Source organism: Pempheris klunzingeri, chromosome 11 (assembly GCF_042242105.1).
Source record: "Pempheris klunzingeri isolate RE-2024b chromosome 11, fPemKlu1.hap1, whole genome shotgun sequence".
Classification (NCBI taxonomy): Eukaryota; Metazoa; Chordata; class Actinopteri; order Acropomatiformes; family Pempheridae; genus Pempheris; species Pempheris klunzingeri.
The window spans coordinates 23,791,831-23,813,967 of NC_092022.1; the positions used below are offsets into that span (position 1 = coordinate 23,791,831).

Here is a 22,137-nt window from a genome sequence, read left to right on the forward strand (position 1 = left end):
TGATATTGACATCTTACCAGCAACATTACCCCTACGACTGTATGTTTTTCATGTCTGTGACATGTAAAAAATACATTTGTTGTGGGGGGCTGGAGACAGAGAGAGAGAGAGAGAGAGTGGGTGGGTCATGAGTCACTGAGGTGCTGTACAGTCTGATGGCTGTGGGGACAAAGGATTCTCTGTGCTGCTCAGTCCTCGGCCGCAGGGAGAGGAGCCACTGCGGCTGCTCTGTGGTGAGCAGGGTGGCTGACGTTGTCCATGATGACCTTCAGCTTGTGCGTCTCTCCACCACCATCCCCAGTGAATCCAGGCTCCTACCAGCACTGAGCCAGCCTTATTAACCTGCTTGTCCAGCCGCCTCTGTCCCTTTCTGTAGAGGGCATCTGTATTCAGGGACCAGTCCTGTTTATTGTCCAGGTGCACACATAGGGATTTGTAGGATTGCACCACCTCGATGTCCTTTCCTCAGATGTTGACTGGGTGAGGTGGGGGCTTAGACCTTTGAAAGGTCTTGGAGGTGTTCAGTCAGAGGCCGATCTTCTCACTAAAAGCTCTCAGCAGGTCCCCGTACGCTTCCTCACACACGCCACAGTAATGTCGGCAGAATATTTCTGGATGTGGCAGAAACCCTTCAGAACACAGAGACACGTTTACCAAACACACTAAAAGATGGTTTTACCTGCTCAGAACACTAACCTGTAAAAGAGTGAATGGTGCCTCTGTGGTTCAGACTCCACATCCTGAGCACCTGTTCCTGCTCCAGGTAACTTGGGTTGAGCGTGTGCGGATCCTTTACGACACCACGTCACACACCACCAGCTATGGGTCTAACTGTTGTGGGTGCAGATGTTTTCGGCTTTCCTCCAGCCAGGTCCTTTGTCCGAGTCTTCCCCCTCCATTATTTTTGCTCTTGCAGTATTTGTATTGATCAGATATCAGAATTGAATGCGTTGCAGCAGAGGCCCCCCGGGTGCTGCTGCTCATCAAAAGCTGCATAATATTGCTTTAAGTGTTGTTGAGACTAAACAAGGATCGACCAACTTTATGCAAGGTGTGCCAGGCAGACGCTGGCTGGAAGTAGGTCAGAGATCCTGTCCATATGTTCAGTGAGGAGCTGATAGCACTGGGTGGGGAGGGGGATGTGGGTGTTTATTTGTCCTAAATACCCTCATGAACATAACAGCAGCAGCAGCCCCCCCTCCTCAGTCTGGCTGGCACAAAAATCACATTCAGCAGGTTCTACGCTTCCCCGTTCTGAAGGGTTCTAAGTTTCGCTTCGCTGCATGATTAATCACGGAGGTGTGAGCTGAAACTGCCCTAACCAGCTTTGGCACGTGGGACTGACTGAGCAGACGCCTGGACATCTGCATCAGCCAGCAGCAGGCAAACAACGCTGCCAAACGTTCCCTGCGACTGGTTTGATTCTGAACTCCATCACAGAACATCCAGGGTCTTTGCCTCAGTTTCTCCGCAGCAGCTGTAATTAGTCAGAAAAGCTGTTAATTAGCACAACTCCACTGTAGATTGGCTGTGGTCTTACTCTTCCTCCTCTTCCTCTTCCGTTTCACCACGTTCACTTCCACACATGAAGGATTGAGTTCCCTGGTTCACCCTGAGAGCTCCGAGTGTGTGTGTGTGTGTGTGTGTGTGTGTGTGTGTGTGTGTGTGTGTGTGTGTGTGAGTGTGTGTGCGCGCAGTGGGAGCCGCTGCAGACTCCAGTGTTATTAGCAGACATTACCATACATTAGCGAACAGACATACACACTGATTGAGCCCCTTTTTTGTTTGGTTGTTAGTTTTCAGTTTGTTTTGTGAGAAAGTAAAGATGCTGTACATGTCGTGTAAACTGTATGTTTAGCTTTGACGTCACTGTATTTCTTTAAGTTGTTCAGAAATGTGAACACTTGCTTTTTCTTTCTCTCTTCTGTCTGTTTGTTTGTTTGTTTGTAGAATTGCTTTTCACTGTTTTTTGTTTTTCTTATTTATGTTGTTAATGAAGGGAGGACATTGATCCAAAGTCTTATTTGTTCGCGTGGCAGCAGATTTGTAGATTCTTCAATCATACACATCACGATCAGACTTGTACGTCATCACAACAGCTTGCTACGATCTGACCGATTAGTTGTAATTTTCCAGAATAGTACTAGTTTATAATCTTTGTCTCACACGAGTAGCACTCCAGCTCTGCTATGGTAGAATATGCAGGAACATCCTGGTTGTTTGTGTCAACTATTTGATTTTTGTAATAAAAGATTTAAAAAAAAGAAAGAAAAGAATGAAAGAAAAGAAAAACTCCTACATTGAAACAGACAGGCTAATTTGTTCAGTTTATTTTTGTTTGAGTCCTCGGCCATACACTTTGTTCAGTATGTATTTATACATATCATGAGAAAGTGCAATAAGAGCTAAACTAGTCTGTTATGTGGCATCAAGGAGTCTGCAGGTTCATTAGAACTCTCAAAGTTGGCCACACGAGTGAAATACAGCTAAGTGGAGTGTTAAATACCACAAAGTCTGTGTTAGATCAGAGTCAATATAATCACATCTGATCTTTAGTCCTTGTTCTGGCTCTGAAGTTACTTTCTAAGTTTGGCTTCCTTTTTAATGTGGATTGTTGTCCAGCTGAGGAAGACGGGATGTTTTAGGGTCCTGTGAAGGGTTTTTCTGAAACCTGCAGATGCTCCACTTTAACCAAATTTGTCTTTACTCGATTAGTTTTGTGCTTCATGTCATGTGACCACTGACCCCCTGAAAGCCCTCGTCCCTTTTTTTTTGAACTTTTTTTGTTCCCACTATTGACCAAACATGCGACTGTCGGAGCGAACGCAGCGTAAAGCCTGAAATCCACAAACCTGGAGTCGAGAAGCTTCCATTGTTCGATCTAAAGCGATGACATAAATAACGAGAACTGATGTAAGTGTGAATATAGCGACCAGATGATAATAATAATATTGAAGCATTATTTTATTTATTTTATTTTTCTTATGTTTTTAATAAATGATTAATGACTAGTTGGTATGTCAAGGGGTTGTATAGAATTTTAGCTGTGAACCATTTTGACAACGAAGTGGCAAAATGGCCGACGTGCTGTATATACACGCAGTGGCACAGTACATAGAGACGTAGAGGATTTCTGTTTTTAGCATGGACTGATAATGCTTGCCTCTGTCAGGCAGGCGTGTGGGTAAATGAAGTGTCTGATGTACTGTTGTAAAATAAATGTTCCTGTTGCTTCAGAGCCTCTTTTCTCTTTCTGAGTTCCTCTGACTGACAAGTGGAAAAGCTTCCATTATGACCTCGAATTTCATTAAAGCAATTCAAGCAGATCTTATATTTATATACGCATTTATCATATAGAAATGTTCCCAGACCTTCTAAACCAAAGACTAAATACTGGGAGAAATGGTGGACAGTAATCAACACTTAAAGGTCCCATATTCTGATGTCTGACTAGAACAGATTTACTTAGTTTAATGATCAGTAAACCACCATCTCTTCATCTCACCTCGGTCTTCTTCATGTTACCGACAGCTGGCATTAGTGAGGAGAAAAAAAACAATGGTGGACGGCGAGGTGGATTCACAGGGACTTCAATTAGCAGCCTGCTTGAATGGCTGCAGGAGGTCACATGATCAACAAGATCCCCTTATGAAATCATAACTGGAGCCAAATCTAAACGGAGCGTTTCCACACACGTTGACTGGAAGAAAAAGGACGGTCCTTGATCGGCAAAGCAAAGCCGACGCTTGAATTAAAGCCGGACACAGTCGGACGCAGCCGTCAGTTGTGCTGAAAGGCTCTCAGGATGACTGTGGTATTTATTTGTGTACATTAAAATGCTACAGTTTGCACCTTTAGCAGTGAGTGTGTGTGTAACAGTAGAAGGAGCACAGCCTGGCATGGTCTTAATCTGTCCACATACCAGCCACTGCCTGATATGGTGTGTGTGTGTGTGTGTGTGTGGGATCATTTCAGACGCACTGGCTTGAAACCTGATGCCTCCCAACTCAAGTCAGCCCCTCCACCACCACCACCACCACCACCACCCTTCTCCATGCGTCCTCTCTCACACAGACACCCACCCGTCGCTGTGGATGGTGAGGAGGCTGCGAACAGACAAACACAGCAGTCGCTGCATGTTGAGAAAAAGAGGAATGGAGCGAGGGAGTGAGGAAGAGCACTGGAGCACTGCCCTCCTCGCTGTCCTCTCCGGGCTGATTTAGTGTCAGTGTTGGGTGTCACTGGAGCTGGAGCAGAGCTCTGAGCGGAGAGCACACACCGACTCCTGCTTCTTCTCTCTGAACCGGCTGACCTGGATGTGACTCTCGTGTGATTTTTCTCACCGCACGCTGGACATGAGAAGTTCCCCCGAGACAACAAGTGTCTGATCGAACCGAAGGTGAACCTGAAGACAAACTCTCATTCAAGCTCTACTTAAAGCCGACTGCTGATGTTCAGGCTGACTGTCTGAGCGACCGGGGTATTTCCAGTGTTGCCCTCTGTGCTCTGTGTGGTCAGCAGCTTCATGCAACACTTACCCAAGTGTTAAAGTCACTCCTGCAAGAAATGAGCCCGAGCTTCATTCAAGTCTGACAAATAGAAGATACAGAAAACATTTTACTGCGATAAATGAGTTAGATTAACTATTTCTTAGTGGAAACTGAGTGAACGTGCCCTGAGGAGCTCCAGGAGGTGAAGTCCAGGCCTGCTCCTCCTGCTGCACGACTCTTTGGTTGTTGTTGCTTCTTTGTTCACAGTTCACAGGATCTCAGCTCAGTGGGACTCGGAGCTCGACTGTCTGAGTGTGGATCGGCTCATCAGGACAGAAATCCGTCTAAACAAAATGCTTATTTTACTGTAGAGACGAGCAGAAAGAACAGAGGAACACTAAGCGCTGACTTCAGACCAGATGGAGAGGAAGGTGAGTAAACAGACTGTTTGGGTTTGACTCATGTTTTGTTTTTCCTTTCAAATATCAAATATCTTTTTTCTACTATTTTTGTCTTTCTAGCTTCTTCATGCGTGATTCATTGCATGTAACTTACTTTTCAATAAATGTAACATGTAATGAAAGCTTAAAGGGCCATTCCAGGGAATTTGCTCCTGCAGAGACTGAAATCAGGCTTTATTGATCCACCACAGTGCAGTTTACTTTTAAACAAATGGACATGATCGTATTCTAATAACAGACTGGAGGTGTTTCCATGAAAGCTTCCACATCTGATCTTTGAGTTGAATTTGCCGTGAATTTGCTGAGCCTCGAAGACAAATATTAAAAACCCAGCCGATGCACCGCTAAGTATTATCATATGTATATATATTATCATATATATCATATATCATTACAAACACACCCAGTATGCAAAAGACATCTAGAATATATATATATATTTATATATGATGTTCACTGGATGTGAAGGGTTAAAAAAACATGAACATGTGTGGAAAAATAACATAAATTTGGTCTTTTGTTGGTTGTTGTTCAACTCTCAGATCTCTGAGTTTACTTCCAATGATTAGCAGAGGTGGAAAGAGGATTCAGATCCTAAGTGAAAGTACTAATACCACTGTGGGAAAATACTGCAGTACTAGTAAAAGTCCTGTTTTCAAACTTTACTCAGTTAAAGTATGGAAGTATTCTTAACAAAATGGACTCACACAAGTAGACATGGCACCAAAAAATGTTCCCTGTCAGCGGAATAATATTATTATATATATATAATATATATAATAATATTATTCTGTACTGCAATCTGAAAAGTACTGTAGTGGAGTTAATATTTGCCACTGATTGTAATGGAGTAGGAGTAGAGAGTTGTATAAAATAGTAACACTCAAGTACAAGTGCCTCAAATTAGTACTTAAGCACAGAACCTGAGTGAAGTACGAGCAGTTTACAGGAGATGATGCAGCTGATCAGTGTGGTCCTTCACCAGCAGGAGGAGGTGAAGTGTGGTGCAGCGGCCATGTCACTGCAGGTTGACCTGAGCTGCCTGCAGGGCGGCGGGGGAGCCGAGGGTGAGGCGGCCCTGGCGACGCTGGAGAAACAGCTCATCTGTCCCATCTGCCTGGAGCTCTTCAGCAAACCTGTGGTCATCCTGCCCTGCCAGCACAACCTGTGCAGGAAGTGTGCCAACGAGCTCTACCAGGTCTGTGAGGGAACACACACGTGGGCATGTAGTGTGTGTGTGTGTGTGTTCAACTGTGGATTATCAGTGTCTAAAATGGGACGTGTGGATGTTTAAGTGGTTCGCTCATGTGCATGAAAATCACCTGTCATGACCTACATTTACTGCTATTGTTCACATTGTGTGTGTGTGTGTGTGTGTGTGTGTGTGTGTGTGTGTGTGGCCACAATATATTGTAGCAAAGATACATTTTCAGATAATTTTCACTCTGGGATTAGTAATTCGAGTCCCTACTTCTGTCCATTTCCCCCCATGCCCCCTGCAGTGGTGTGCAGCTTTAGTAAATGTTAATTATTTTATGACTTTGCTTTTATTTGAAAGCTACTGAATGCTACATGTTGATGTTAGTCTACCCAACAGTATATGAGGTGGTTCTGCTTATCTTCACTTCCAGCTGCTGCAAAGTCAATAATCCAATGATACAACACATAAACTAACACAACACTCCCCACAATAACTTGAGCACATGTTGCCCACTGCTGTCGTTCCGTCCGATGATCCTTTTCCGTAATGCTTTCCTCATCAAAGGGCAGGTGTTTACTATCTTTGCCAGAGACTTATGCCGGTTCCCATTCTGACGCACACAGTGAAACTAGGGAACAATGTACTGGCAGGCTGAGCTCACAGGGCATGACTGAAGGAGGCACGATTGGCTGCACAGCCTGCGAAAACATCATCAGTGAGTCAAAGGCTAACATCAGCGTGCTAACAAGTTTCAGCTGGTGTAATGTTTGCTGTGCTCATGATGACGCCAGAGGAAAAGTCAGAGCTTCACCAAAGTGAGATGCATTGATCCTCTGAGGACCATGAATGTCTGTAGAACATTCATACGCACATATTTTTTCAGTCTTACAGCAAAAGGAAAGTAAAACACACACTTTGCATGTGTGTTTGGGTGCTTCCATGTACACACGTCTTCATGCGTGTGGTATGTGCGTTATGGATACTTAATAGACCCCGCCCCCGCTGTCATGCTCATGTTCATGACCTTTTGACGCCAAGAGGTCGGTCCTACAAAACACACACACACACACATTGATATATCAGTCTGCAGCATAAACAGTGACACAGTGACACTGATTCATACTAACACAAGCCTCCAGCTCTTCAAGGCCAGTCTGGGTTATTGTAGGTGAAGGACTGGCAGGTTATGTGGTGTAGACATCATGAAATGTACATACACTGTCGCCCATTATGTTTTTTTTACCTCTTCTCATGAAATGATTGTGACGATGTGATTTATTCTTGATAAATAACGTTTATATCTTCTCAACTTTATTGATCAAACTCTTCCAAACATATCACAGTGAAACTTAAACCACAATTAACCTTTGCAAACAAAAATTGGGGGTATTGAACAATTATTCCAACTTTATGGGCAACAGTGTGTACAGTTGTGAATAAGAACGGTGATTAACTACCCACTGGCACTTAACTGGTGCTCGCTTCGAGCTGCTAAGTCTAGATCACTTCAGACTTGAAACCGATCTTGGTGTTAGGGGTAGCCTTGTTAGCTTAACGCATTAGCATTACCAATTTAGCCTTTTTTTTGAGATGTTCAACCAACACTGTAATGATGTCTTATTTTGTTATTGGGGCTAATGCTTGTGCTGGATATTCTTTACATGGACTGGTTACAGGTTACAGATTCCCAGATGTGAAGTGCATGGGGTCGATATTAGAGGGGTACTACAGTGATTTAGTAAAGACATGGCCAGAACAGTAAAGGCCGAGATATCCAGACTTTCACCCGATGAATGTAAGTCCAATATTCTCTCTCTTTTAGCTCTGTTGTGGGTCTCCACCACCTCCTGAGCGAAACAAGCCTCTTTAGCTGCTGAATGCTCCACAGTGTTCACCGTCTAGACTGTGTCTGTGTGCTGTTTGCTGCTGAGCAGGTCGGGTACAGCAGCTTTTAGAGCTTTCGATGACTTTGTAACACAGTGAGGTGTCTTCAGACATTCTGATCATTCTCCTCCAAATCAAATCACTAATGAAGAAATTCAAGCGGAGCCGAAACCTGTTGTAAACCATCTCTCTCTCTCTCTCTCTCTCTCTCTCTCTCTCTCTCTCTCTCTCTCTCTCTCTCTCTGAGTCCTCTGTGTTTCCCTGAGCTGCTCTGATCCCTCAGTCAGGCCCAACAGCAGCTGAGGCTTATTAAAGGCCACTATTTCAGGACGCTTTAAACCTCTAACCTTCCATCCGTCTCTCTGCTCATCTGTCCGCTTTCTTCATTCGTCGATCCGTACCTCTGCCTCTCCTCTCAATTCTCTAATCGGTTTCTACTTCGGCTAAGTTTATGTTCTGGTAGCTGTTTCCATCGTGTCTGTCTCGTTCAGCTGCTGAAAGCCTCGGCTGTGACACTCTAAACACGGTGGCTTTGTAGTGAATTCCCTTTTTCCAACAGTTAGATGAGAGGATTGATATCACTTCATCACTGGTCTATTAAGTATGGAGGCAGAGGCTGAGTACAGTTTAGTCTAGTTTAGTTCTACACTTTAACTCAATCTACGTATGCACGTTCTACGACCAAAAAAGGAGCAGGAAGAAGAAAGAAACCTAATATTTCCAGCTCATTTCTTAATAACAACATAACAAAACTACCAAATGTAAACGTCTTCTCTCCTTTTGTCTCCCGGACCATATACAAATACAACAAGCTGTACTCAGAAACAGCCAGTGACAGTTATCTATACATGTTATAGTGTTAGTCAGCAGATTTATGTCTTAAATCTTATCAATGATAGTGATTATCATTTTAAATTTAATAATATTTGAGCAACACTCAAAGTCATTGTCCAGAGAATTACACTGTATGTTCTGAAAAACACATCTGCTTTAATGTAATATGAGCAAATGGACTTTTGAAATAAAATCATCTTCGTAATTTAACCTTAATATTTTGGGTAGTTGTCTATTTCTGGCTTCACGGATGATTAATAACGTTCTTATTTCATCTATCTATCTATCTATCTGTATTTATCTGTTATATTTTAGAAACATGGTTTCCAACAGTGTGAAGATTAGACACATAGAAATAGCATGATGAAGTATCCTGGACCCTGTTTTTAGACCGGTTTCACTCAAAAAGACAAACCACAGAGAATGATCAAGCAGCTCTGCATCTCTGTGGAGCTGTTCCACATTTATTTAGTTTATCATTCACTTTATTTATAACCCTAATCCTTTGCTTTAAGGTAAAACAGCAATTTGGTTCAGTCTGAGTACCTCTCATCAACCTCACGCCCAGAAATCATCACCAAACATGCTCTTAAAAACCCACAGGAACACTACCTGTCCTCCAAAGACCAGGAAGTGGAAAGCATTCAGCAGCCTAAGAGTCTGGAGTTAAAAGAGAGTGAATATAGCTTCATATGTGATAATAAGTTCTTCTGCCTCCTAGTGGCCAAAATCTGATGAATGCAGCTTGAACTGATTTAGTTTGGTCGTCACTGAGTGTGTTACGTTTCAGGATTCATGTTCATTTAGCTGAATCTAATGAGATCATATACTGCTCATACAGGCTTCTGTGTTATTTTTACTGCGTTTAGAGCTCAGGAGAGTGAACAGAAAGTACTGGATGAGTGTGTGTGTGTGTGTGTGTGTGTGTGTGTGTGTGTGTGTGAGTGTGTGTGTGTGTGTGTGTGTGTGTGTGTGTGTGTTTACATGCTGGATGGGGAGCAGGGGACTTTCCAGTCTTGTTTTTACCCGGTAACCCGTCCTGAACCAGCTCTGACTTCATCAAGGGAGACATTTGGAAGATTTTACACATTCTCCACCGGTGACCCAGGCTGATGCTAAAGCTGTTGCTAATTATTGAAATCCCAGCATGCCGCTGTGTTGTTTGACAGCAAACTCCAACTGTTAGGTGTTGACAGGCAGACGTGTGGGGTTGAAGGGTATCAATCAGTAATTACAACATTTAAAATGATTTCTGTCTGTCCAGCCGTCCCTGTTCCAGGCTCGGACCACCATGCTGGTGAACAGCGGCCGTTTCCGCTGCCCGTCCTGCAGACATGAAGTGGTGCTGGACCGCCACGGTGTCTACGGCCTGCAACGGAACCTGCTGGTGGAGAACATCATCGACGTCTACAAACAGGAAGTCAGCAACAACAACAGCAGCAGCAGCAGCGCCGTGAGGTGAGGAGAGACAAGAAAAGTGAAATGAAATAAACATGCATGTGTTTGAAGACCTTTAAGTTTCTACTGTCTGTCTCTCTCTGCAGCTCCCCCCCTCCTCCTGCACCTCCTGCTCAGGTGACATGTCCGGACCATGAAGGTGAGAAGGTGAACATCTACTGCCTCACCTGTCAGGTTCCCACCTGCTCTCTCTGTAAAGTGTTCGGGGCTCATCAGTCCTGTCAGGTGGCTCCTCTGACGGACGTCTACCAGCAGCAGAAGGTACTGTGTGTATCATACATGTATGTGTGCGGAAACCTTTAGAGGGTTATTGGTGCTTTTTCATGTTTTAGTACCCATATACATAATACATCTATTTTATGTTACTGCTGAATATTCAAAGTCTACCACAGTGGTACTATGTTCTTCTTACAGTATGAAAATCAGCTTGCAGAGATTCTATTAGTCTAGTCTCTTCTTTTATGTTTGTCAAATTTAATTTAATTTATTTATTTTATTATTGCAAAGATCAAACCACCTCTGAAGTTTGACCATTTCACCTGCTATAATATGTGTAATTACTTCTAATCATCAGTCCATCATTTCAGTACGAGTGAACTGTTTATTATTATTATTATTAAGTTATTACTCTGCCAAACCTCTAAATTGTAGGGTGAGGTCTAGTCAGCGGATGTATTTCATAAACCAGAGCTATAATTAAATCACACATCCTGTGGTGAGACTGGCTTGTACACATGTACAGACACGGTCAGTGTACAGTGGCAGTAATGCAGTTATCCCGTGTCCTCGAGCTGTAGCTGGACTCTGTGGGTCTGTGTGTCGGGGGGGGATTACTTTGATTCAGAGGGACACTTGAAATGACACTAAACTCCCTAAAAGTGTCATATATATACTGATATATACTGATTATAGACTAAAACTCTCTCCCATCACAAATACTAGTGCATTACACACATACATCCCAGTAAGGACAGGAGAGAATCTCAAAATCATCTGTTGTGTTAATGATGAGGCCTTAAATAACTAAAGGCTGTGAATAACTGCTAATCATGACTCTTCATAATCTGTTAATTTTCCAGGATGTGCTCAGTGAAGGAGTGAGTTCTCTGGTGACAGTCAACAACAAAATCCAGGCTGTGATCAATGAGTTGGAGGAGTCCTGCAGAAACATTGAGGTGTGTGTGTGTGTGTGTGTGTGTGTGGCAGAATACCCACAACTCTAGAAAGATCCCAGCCAACAATAACAACTCAACGTTTATTTCACGTCACTGTGCGTTTATTTTATGTTCATGTGACACAGAAATCATCCTCCTGCTACTGGAAACCTTTACTACAGCACCAGATTAATCCGCCACTGAAAATAGCCCCAAATAAATGCACTGTTTCATCCTGTTTCAGTAACGTTTGCTAAAAACTACAGCTTTTAAAGTCAAGTTGGGTTTGGGTTCATAGCCAGCATAGATTTTTACTGGTGAAAAGTATTTAAAACAATGCCAGCCTCATCTTTTGATTTATTATATCAAAATATCTTCCAGAGTTTCTAATTCTGACTGGTATTACAGGTGTCTCCTGTAATACCACTGTTCTTTGTGACTGTGAATACGCTGCAAACGTATTTCATTGCCATGCATACGTTATCTAGTTCATGCACAGAGTGAAACACAAAAGCGTGCATTTTGTTTTGTGAACTAATCTTCATTCTGCCCTCTGCAGGAAAATTCTAAGACTCAGAAACAAAATGTGTGTGACAAGTTCAACCGTGTGTTTGCCGTCCTGGAGGAGAGACGAAAGGTCAGTTAGTTCCTTTCTCTGACTTCACTCTGACTGTTCACACATTTCATTCAGTGTCTTTGAAGGCTTTGATATGTAGCAATTAAATAGACGTACTGATGATGATGTTGGCAGAAACGCTGGAACACATTTCACAATAGTGGCAGTGGACTAAACGAACATGAAATATAAAGTAATGTAACTTTAAGATTACATTTAAATGTACTATGCCATTATTATTGTCTTCATCATTATTGCATCGTTACACTAAAGGCGATGACGCAGCAAATCAGCTCCGAGCAGGAAGAGAAGACAGGCCACGGCCAGGCACTCGTGCGTTGCTATGGAGACAGTGTGGCAGCCAACAGCAAGCTGATGGAGAGGGCGGCGAGCAGCATGGAGGAGTCGGACATGGCTGCTTTTGTTCAGGTGGGCAGACCTACGCTCTGTGTGTGCTTCTCACGTAAAACCACGTGTAAATGATCAGCACATTATCGGCCAGTGAGGAAAATGTTCAGAAGCAGGTTTCCATCAAAGTGTTCAGACTGATCAGAGGAGGAAGTCATCACACACACTGACCTTCTTTTTTTTTTAACACTCATAAAGCTGAATTAAGAGCAAAGGTACAAACCAAAACACTCACAGTTTACTAAAACTAGGCTAGAAGTTAAAACTAGATGTGAAAAAAGATTTTAGTGAACTAAAATCAAAATAAAAACTAGACTTTAAAAAAAAAAAAAAACTAACTGAGACTGTGTACTTACAAGACTAACTCAACTAAAATAAAAAATATGCAGGAAATCTTCTTAGTTTTAGTCCATTTGGTCAAATGTTGGTGCTGTTTATCGAGAGGGGGGGTTTGTACATGACAAGGAGTTTACTGCTTTCATAAAGTGTCGTGTTTGTTTTGTCATACCTATTCAGAAATTCTTCAATCTGCCCCTCACAGACACCCCCATATTATAAAATAAAAAACTACAACTAATACTGAAAGGAATAAAAACGAAGCTAAAACATTTAAACAATAAAAACAAAATAAAGCAAAATGTGCAAACCCCACCTGAAACTAAACTGAAATATAAAATCTAACAAAGTTACAAAACTATGATAACTGTAAGTATAAGTTATATAAGTTTTACTGCTCATCGTGTGATCATGTAAGAGGCAACGTCTCCTGGTCCGATGATTACACGTTTTGTTTTAGGAGCCTTTTTGTGGCAGATTTTAATCGATCAGCTTTTGGAAGTATAAATCTGAGGTACTTGTGACTGTTTCTGAGTTTATTGTTTGTTTTTTTGAGTGTTGTTGTGCATGCATCATATGCTGAATTGAGTCGATGCTGAGAAAACAATTTTTAAATGGACTTCATGGCTTCCCTACTCTCTAAAATTCTCTGACTTCCTCCCTTCAGAATTCCAGAGAGCTGATCACAAAGTGAGTATTAAGACAAACTGTGTTGTATATTTACATTATGTGATTAAAATTTTCAGCCTCCTTCCTTTTTTCTCCTCTGTTTTCCTCTTCTTTCATCCATTCTTTCCTGCCCCCCCTTTTCCTCAGTGTGATTGCAGCATCCAGCTCCTGTCCAACTGAAACCCTGAAGCCAGGGTATGAGAGCATGAGCCACTACAGCTTTAACTTCAGCAGACAGGAGAGAGCTCTGAGGAGCATCGACTTCCTCAAAGGTAGCGTGTGGTTTCGGCCACACGGGGCTGATGCTGAAGCTATTTTGCAAAAGATTTGACAGAAGAAATGTTTTCTTTTGTTTATTTAAGGTCTATGAGTCTGATCCAAAAATAGTTGGCGACTGCAGTAGGTGAAGAGCAAAGGAGCAAGATCTTCTGTGCTCACATGCTCAAAATAACCAAAATACAGCAGAGCTGAAAAGGTTATTGATCAGTATGACTCTGACTCTGATGATTTCTAGGCCAGATGCTGCTGTTCCACTACTTTGTACTTATTAAAGTTCACCACACAATGTGTCTCCACCTATCCAGCCTTCATCAGGGTGCTGTCTGAGGTTTCTGAGGTCATGTAAATTAGGCCTACACAGTAGATTGTACTTGACAGGATGCTGATTTCCATTTGAAAGCATGTTGGCATGCTAAAAAAGAGAGATGTCATAAACACTTTGACATGAAAAAATTAAATTAAGATCAATAGATACTCATTTTTATCTGATCAGTTTTTTATTATCATTAGGATTCTAAATGTCAGGAAAAGCACCACTTTTGGACACTTGAATGTCACGTAAAGCACAATTCAAGCAGACGTTCAAGATCAACAGGCTTTTGTCTCTCTGCAGTTGTGGAAGATATTCCTGAAGAACTGGAGGTGGAGCAAGTGCCAGAAGAACCCACGGAGTCCTTTGTCCAGACCCCAGAACCAAACCACTACGAAGAAACCTCCACCCAGAACCTAGAATCTGTTATAGAGCCAGTTAAAGAGCTAATCCCATCACTGATGTCTCCACCAGTGGAGCCAGCACAGACAGCTGCCCCATCATCAGTCCCAGTTCCACCAGCTCCACATCTGGTGATGGACTCTGTGGAGCCTGCAGGGGCAGTTCAGCAGCCAGAGGCCGACGACCTGGACTTCAACGATGGAGGATCTGTTGCGATGAAGACCGAGAAGGAGGAGGAGGAGAAAAGGGAGGCGGAGGGACGTGTAGCTCCTGATCCTGTTAAAGAGGGAAACATCTGTGAACATCAGGAGGGAATGAGCACACAGCAGGTACAGTACTGCACCCACTGCAGAGAAACTCAAACTCAGCTTTTCTTTAATGTAAACCCTCTCCGCTCTTTTGGAGATAAATTAACTTTTAAGCTCTTACCTACTAGTCGACATGCACAGACTTCAATATGATGGATCCTGCAAATTTTCCACCGTTAATTTATAAGTGATAATTACATTTGTCACTTTGAGATGCTGATTGAAAATTAGGCTGATACGCTGTCAATTGTTTCATGTATGGAAAAAGATTTCTTAATCTTCTTTCAGCACATCTTCAGACAATTACACTCCTTTACAGCTTTCTGTTCTTTAGTCTCTGACATCCCTCTCTCTCTTTCTCACTTTGATACTATAAAGGAACCCTGACCCCATTAAATTTGTCTGACGTCATTACAAACCATTTCCTAAAATATGAAAAATTATATATTTTTAAAAAATATCATTTTAGATTGATTTTCTACTTCCCGCACAACCTCTGGTCTCAATTCTAGCAGGCTTTGAAGATCTATTGACAGAGACTATACGTTTCATAGAAACACAGCAAGTAATCCATGAGAAAGTAACACGTAGACCTTATATTTTTGGTTTTAAAATGTTATTATCAGGTGGCACAACAGCTTTGTGTGGGAACTTTTTCAAAATGTTGGCAAACATTGACGCGCACAAAATTTTTTAATAAATGTCTGATATTATAATGCTATATAAGTTTTATTTGCTAATTTACCTTATAACAATTTAAGTTATTGACAAAGAATTAAATCCTCTATGTGTGAACTTACCAGTGGTAGTATGAGATTGTAAACAGAAGTAAACAATAGGGCCATGCCATTCAGTCAGGTTCATCTTCTTTGCAGATGACACTTTGTTTTCTTGTCACAATGCACTGTGCTGTATCATCACTGTTGGCTTCCTCAGAACAGTTGTGTATTATACTAATGCTGAACTGACCCAGAGGTGTGAATCACTGTATTTTAAGCTATTTGTCACTGTTCAAATGCACTTTACATTAAGCAGTGTAAGTGGCCATAACACTGTTCCTACTGCTGCAACTTTGGGTGCTGATTCCAAGTCCTCACTTAAGAGTGAGAAGTTGCTGTACATGATAAGCTCAGGTGGTCGTCTGTCCAAGCTTTAACTTTCTGTTCAATACATAAATAGCCCCATCACACATCACTGTTTATAAGGTTGATAGCTTCACAGCAAACTCTTTGCGAGAGTTATCAGATTATGATTGTTTCTGTGGATTTTTGATGTATTTTAATACATTTAACAAGAAAGTAATGGAGTCCTGTGTATCACAGCTGCGTTGACAGTGATGTTTTCAGTCACCAGTGGGGAGCTCTGCTGCTTAAAGCTTCAGTCAGTGATAGTGGTGATTCAGTGTAGTCACTTAGGTTTGAAGATTTATTCACACATGCACTGAACGAGATGAGATAATAACAAAAGCAGCCTGGAAGGATGAAAATCAATCTAAGAACATACTGTAATAAATGGGAAAATGGTTGGTAATGACGGCTAAAAATGCAAAAATATTCCATATGGCTTTTTCACTGTCTTCCTTCACATATCAGTGTGAGGGGGGTGAGGCAGAAGGTGACGCAGGTGACTGGACGGCACAGAGTAAGTCAAAGGACACACGTGATGCTCGTGAAGAAGAAGACAAAATGCAGATGAAGGAAGAAGTAGATGCTACAATTTACCCCGGCTGGTGCAAACCCGACAACTGGTGCAGGGTTAGCCCCGATCCTGCTGGAATCCTGTCGAAGGGTTATGATACAGAGCAGACGATGCGTCCACCACACCCAGCTGGGGATTCCCTTTTGGACGCCAGGACCCCGTCTGAAGCTCAAGGTGCAGTCCAAGCCATGTCTGAGCCCCAAATGCAACCCCAGTCTCTATGGAGTCTGGATTCTCAGACCCAGGAACAGAGCATGTCTCACTCTAACCAACCCCCACCCGAGCCACAACTACTCCCTCTTTCCTCTGACATCGACACTCAGCCATACTTTCCTCCTCCTCAAGTCCCACACCACTCAACAAACCAATCCCAACCTCCGTCATCTCCTCGAGAATCCCTGAAGGTACCTGATGAGCTGAGCAGTGCATTTATACCTGTTCCCAGATTGAAACTAACTAGGCAGGAGACGGAAGGAGAAGCTGCTGTCAGGGAGGAGGAAAATGAGGAGGAGGACATGCAGGGCTGGGTGTGCCTACCTGGGGACGTGGATAAACGTTTCAGCCCAGTAGAGGGTAGTTTTGATCTTGGAGAAGGTAGTTCAGACAGTTTCTCTGACAATTATCTCAGTCCATCGTCTATACCAGCAGAGGAGACTCTTTCTGAACTTGAGAGAGGCAGCTCAGGGATAGACAAAGACAACTTCAGATTCAGTGAAGGAAATATAGACGGTGCAGACGAGAAAAGGCAACACGATGAGGAGGATGAAGACAGAGGTTTGGGAGAGAGTGGTTTTGAAGCCAGGGTGATGAATGAAGGGTTAGGGAAAGGATTAGAGAAAGACGATGGCTCTAAACCAAAGAATAAAGACTTGGATGTAGGAGATCATGGTGTGGAGCGTACAAATAGCCTGATAGAGGGAGACAGAGAGGCAGAGTTTGAGGCTGGTAGTTCAGGGTTTACTGCAAAGGAAGAAGAGGACGGAGAGAACAGGGAGCAGTCTGAAGACTTCAGCACCAAAATGGAAACAAGTGTTGCTGAAACTCGAGACAAAATAATCTCCTCTGTCTCTCTCCAGGTCAGTGTCGTCTGGTTTTATCTTCATCGTCGTCATCATTTTCGACCGGGCTGTTGCATACTTCACCCACCTGCTGATGTGGCTACACCACCACGTTGCCTTCTTCCTCTCTCTTCTTTTTGGATGTTGCTGTTTATGTTTTGCAAAGTCACTTTTGCAACTTGGCTGAAACTGCTTCACCACTTAGGTCTCTGTGTTCTTTTGTCTTGAAGGGAGAATGGGAAGGAGAGGAAGAAATAACAAAGGGAAAAATATGCCGAAATATATTTTATCCCCAAATTAAAAGTTACCAGCGAATATATTGAAAGGAGTCTTGTTGATTAAACAGACATTGCAATCACGCTTAGTTAGTATTCAGCAACAGTGTAACATCTTCCATTCAAAATGTTGCTGAAGTAAAAGTGAGTATAATAAAGTAAAAGTACTCAATGCAGAAAAAGGTTTGGATTTGATCATTAGGTTATTGAGCATTAATGTAAAAGCAGGACTTCAGTGCTGGAGTTTGTTGAGGTGGAGCTCATTTTGAAGCATACAGGATTGGATTAAAGCCAGCAATTATTTTTACTCTGGATTCATCTGCTTATTATTTTTATCCATTAATCGATAATACTCCAATAATACTGTGAAAATAGCTAAAACTACCGTCACAATGACCCAGAGCCCAAAGTCAGCTTCACAATGCGTGTTTTGTCATGAAAAGACATGAAAGCTGCTTTAAATAGTTAAAAGGAAAAGATGGAAATCCTCATAATAGAGAGGCTGAAACCAGGAAACGTACATGATAGATTTATCATCTGTTCATAAGGTTGACAGCTTCACAGCCAACTCCTTGCAAGAGTGATCAGATTATGTGTAAATAGTAATACTATAGTGTAAAAATAAGTAAGTCCTGCACTCACAATAAGTAAAAGTGCAAAAGTATGTGTATTAAAATAAACTTAAAGTACAAAAAGCCATAGTATCCATTGTGCAGAATAACATACAGCATGTTCTATCATTGGGTTATAATTATTGCATTCATGTATTCATACAACACTGAGTGTTTTTACATTCTGCTGGGTAGTTTGATATATAATAACATTTCCTCATTTATTAGTTGATTCTATTTTATTTGAATAGTATGAAAAGTAACTGAAGTTATCAAATCAATGTAGTGAAGTAAAAAGTACTCGTCCCTCTGAGATGTAGTGGAGCACAAGTATGAAGTAGCAGAAAATGTAAATACTAAAGTAAAGTCCAGGACTTGAGTGACTGACTGACCTTCCACCTTCCACCGCTGGCTATCGCTCCTCTGTCCTTCTTCTTCTCTTGTCCACATTACAGTCTTTTTGTCGCAGCAGCATCTCTCCATCTGTCCGTCATCCTCAGTCGTCCTTTTTCCTTGTCGCACCATCCTTTCCTTCATTTCCTCACCCCCTTGTCCCTCCCTGTCTCCCTCCTGTATGTATCTGTCATTTCCTTCACCCGCCTCTCTCTTGTCCATCCCTCCACCTGTCTCCAGGCTGTCACTCTGCTCTTCTACCTGTTGGCCTTCCTGGTCATCCTGCAGAGGGTTTGGGCTTACATCGGCTGCTTCATTTGCACGTAACACCAGCAGGAGACGCATCCATCCTCACTGCTGCACAGCTCAGGTACACACACACCTGCTGGCTCCACCAGGAAGTGCTTGTGGAAGGCTTTTATTTTGGAGGACGAGATCAACTACCGATTTAAGTGCAGGCATGACATGACATATTCTGACAATACCACTGCTCCTTTACACAATGTTATTACCTTCCTCTTCTCTGCCCTCTATAACCTCCAAGTCTGGTCGATGTCCCACATGTACTAAATAATTACACTTATTTCTGGCTGTTATCTAAATTGTTACCAGTTATGTAGTGGACTCTTCACCTTCACCTCTGCTGACACCTTGTGCTCCAACTGTATCATTACAGTCAAAATTAAGGACAAATGAACTGATTTTAACTGATCTGACTTTTAATATACATTATATATTTTATTGTATTTGCTATAATTTACTTTTATTCTTGCTTTTTTAATGCCCCGGCACCACGAACATCACTCAGCACACCCTTTACTTCATGCTGCGTGATAAGTTGTGTTTGCAACATACATTGAAACTTCAGAAATATACATTGAAGTGCTTGTTTTGTCTCCATCTTTACATATTTTTGTATTTATAATGTGAAGGATCACACATAAAATCTGTAATATCTCATTCAAAGCAGATATATTAGTGGTAAGGATAATAAATCATTATTATTTGTCCTGTTGTCAATCGCCTGCTGTCCCTCTTTGGTCCAGATGGAGACTGAGACCAGGAGCCCTCCCCCCTCTTCCTCTTCTTCCTCTTCCTCCTCCTCCTCCTCCTTCACCCTCAGTGAGGCTCCTTGTCGACCCAGTTTCTGCTTCTCCTGGCTGAACCCCCTCCACAAGAAGAAGTAGAGGAGAGAAAGAAGCATTCGGAGAGAAGCATCTTGCTGTAGAGATAAAGAATAAAGATGCACCTCACTGCAGATCAACTGCAGCGTCAGAGACTGGAAACATGGAGTTTGATAAAAACGGAAGAGTTACAGGAGAACTGTCAGCACTCCTGTGTTTTGTGAGCAAAACAGGAGTAGCTCTGGATCTGTGTTGCCTAGAGGGAAACATACTGCCTTTATTGGTGTTTTATTTTGAAAAATCATAGAGAAGTTATTTTTATAATGGAAGCTGTTGTTGCCCTTCACACTAAAGGTCTTCACAACTTTCAAGTTTGTGATTTTCAGTGGTATTAGCAGAGAAGTAGAAGAAGCAGGATTTAGAATAGTAGTCTGTGGTACAATTGGTAGCAGCAGTTATACTAACAGGGAAAGAATTGGCTTTTTTTTTTTAAATAAAAGAAGAAATATTAGCTGCGGTACGAGCAGTAGTAGAAAATGTAGGAGCACAAGTTTTTGTAGTTACAGTCAGGATGTAACAAAGTACATTTACTCAAGTACTATACTTAATACAGTCTTGAGGTACTTGTACTTTACTTGAGTATTTCCATTTCATGCCCCTTTCTACTTCTACTGTGCTACTTTGGAAGCCAAATATTGTACTTTTTACTCCACCACATTAATGTGACAACACACCACAACCACTTCATTGAGATGATTATTACAAAATATAAATCGACTAATAAATGATGATGTATTATTATGGATTAAGTCACACAGCAGTTTATACAGCAGTTGGTTTTAGCTTCACTTTTATCCGCTGCAACACTAAACTGATGAGCACAGTAATTATGACCCAATATCATAATATACATTAGTCTGAAATGTACCACTCTGCATAATGAGTACATTTACTTTCACTAAAGTAAAAGATCGGAGTCCTTCTTCCACCACTGGATATAACAGAACTAGTGGGAGAAACAGGAGCAGCAGCATAGTGGTGCTGATGATACTGTGTGTGCTGTATTAGCCTGTTGCTGCAGGTAAATGGACAAAACATGTATGAGGCAATAATTATCACAGCACACTTGCAGAGTGATTTTCTAAATAATGTTACTAATTTGTAGCAGAGGTTTTAACAGACTTTTATCAATGATGCACTGCTGGTTGTAGTAAACGGGGATATACTGTAGTTCTTAATGTAAAAAAGGGAATCAGCAGCAGAGAAGTAGTAACAGCGGATGAAGTAATTGTCCTTTTCCCATATTTAAAGACTCAGGCGTCCAGTTTGAGCCATTTTGCACCAGTGGTTTTTGGATGTCACATGTGATACAGTGTGGTTTGGTTTGGTGTTGAGGACGTTTTACTGCAGGAGCTTTTTTGTGTATTTTTGTGCACTTTTTTTGTTGAGTGTTGAGCATTTTCTAAACCTGTGTGTGTGCATAACGCAGGACAGAGTGATTCAGATGATATGCTGGTTTTGTCTGATTCATTTATAGATTATAAGAAATAAATCTGATATTGGTCACTTGTTTGTTTCTTCATCACAGTCGTTACACGTAGATATGATGGATTTTAGTGTGGTTCTACAGTTGCTGCAGTTGTTGATGAGACTACACTTAGCTTAGCACAAAGACTGGAAACAGGGGGAAACAGCTAGCCTGGCTCTATCTAAAGGTGCAGTGACTTCCTGTAGGCTCCACTGGTTTCTTAGAAAGTTGATGGTAATGATACTGGGGCTGATTGACAGGCTCTTTTCATTTTGTCTGACTGCTCAGCTGCTCCTCCAAGCCTGCAGCAAGTGTCCACGCTGCAGGAAGGACCAGGTTAGACATCTGGATCAAACTAGTAAAGGAACAGTACAAATAATCACTCACTTACTGGTCAATAATTCAATGTAAAAAACCATTTGATCTCATTGGTGTGAATGCTGAAAAGATTTTGCAGCCCTTTTCAGATTTTACATTAGTGTGTGTGTGGTGGAATGTTCAGGGCTAGAGTGGGTGACAGCATCTCAATGAAAACAGCTGTGTGTTAGCCGGCACCATCACCATGGCAACCTGAGAGCTGGATGACATCATCTGTGACCTCATATATGACATCACTGTGCTGTGACAGAAGTTTGTAAAT

The 22,137-nt window shown here is 42.0% G+C and overlaps 1 protein-coding gene across 1 annotated transcript; it reads left to right on the top strand.

Moving 5' to 3' along the window:
* Positions 1-4,097: 4,097 nt before the first annotated feature.
* Positions 4,098-20,518, top strand: trim101 (tripartite motif containing 101). Its single transcript, XM_070840282.1, has 12 exons — positions 4,098-4,921; positions 5,937-6,149; positions 10,135-10,328; positions 10,415-10,589; positions 11,408-11,503; positions 12,042-12,119; positions 12,372-12,527; positions 13,510-13,532; positions 13,659-13,783; positions 14,404-14,831; positions 19,086-19,215; positions 19,892-20,518. The coding sequence occupies exons 1-11, from the start codon at positions 4,910-4,912 to the stop codon at positions 19,170-19,172; spliced, it is 1,587 nt and encodes a 528-aa protein (XP_070696383.1). The 5' UTR covers positions 4,098-4,909; the 3' UTR covers positions 19,173-19,215; positions 19,892-20,518.
* The last annotated feature ends 1,619 nt before the right edge of the window (positions 20,519-22,137 follow it).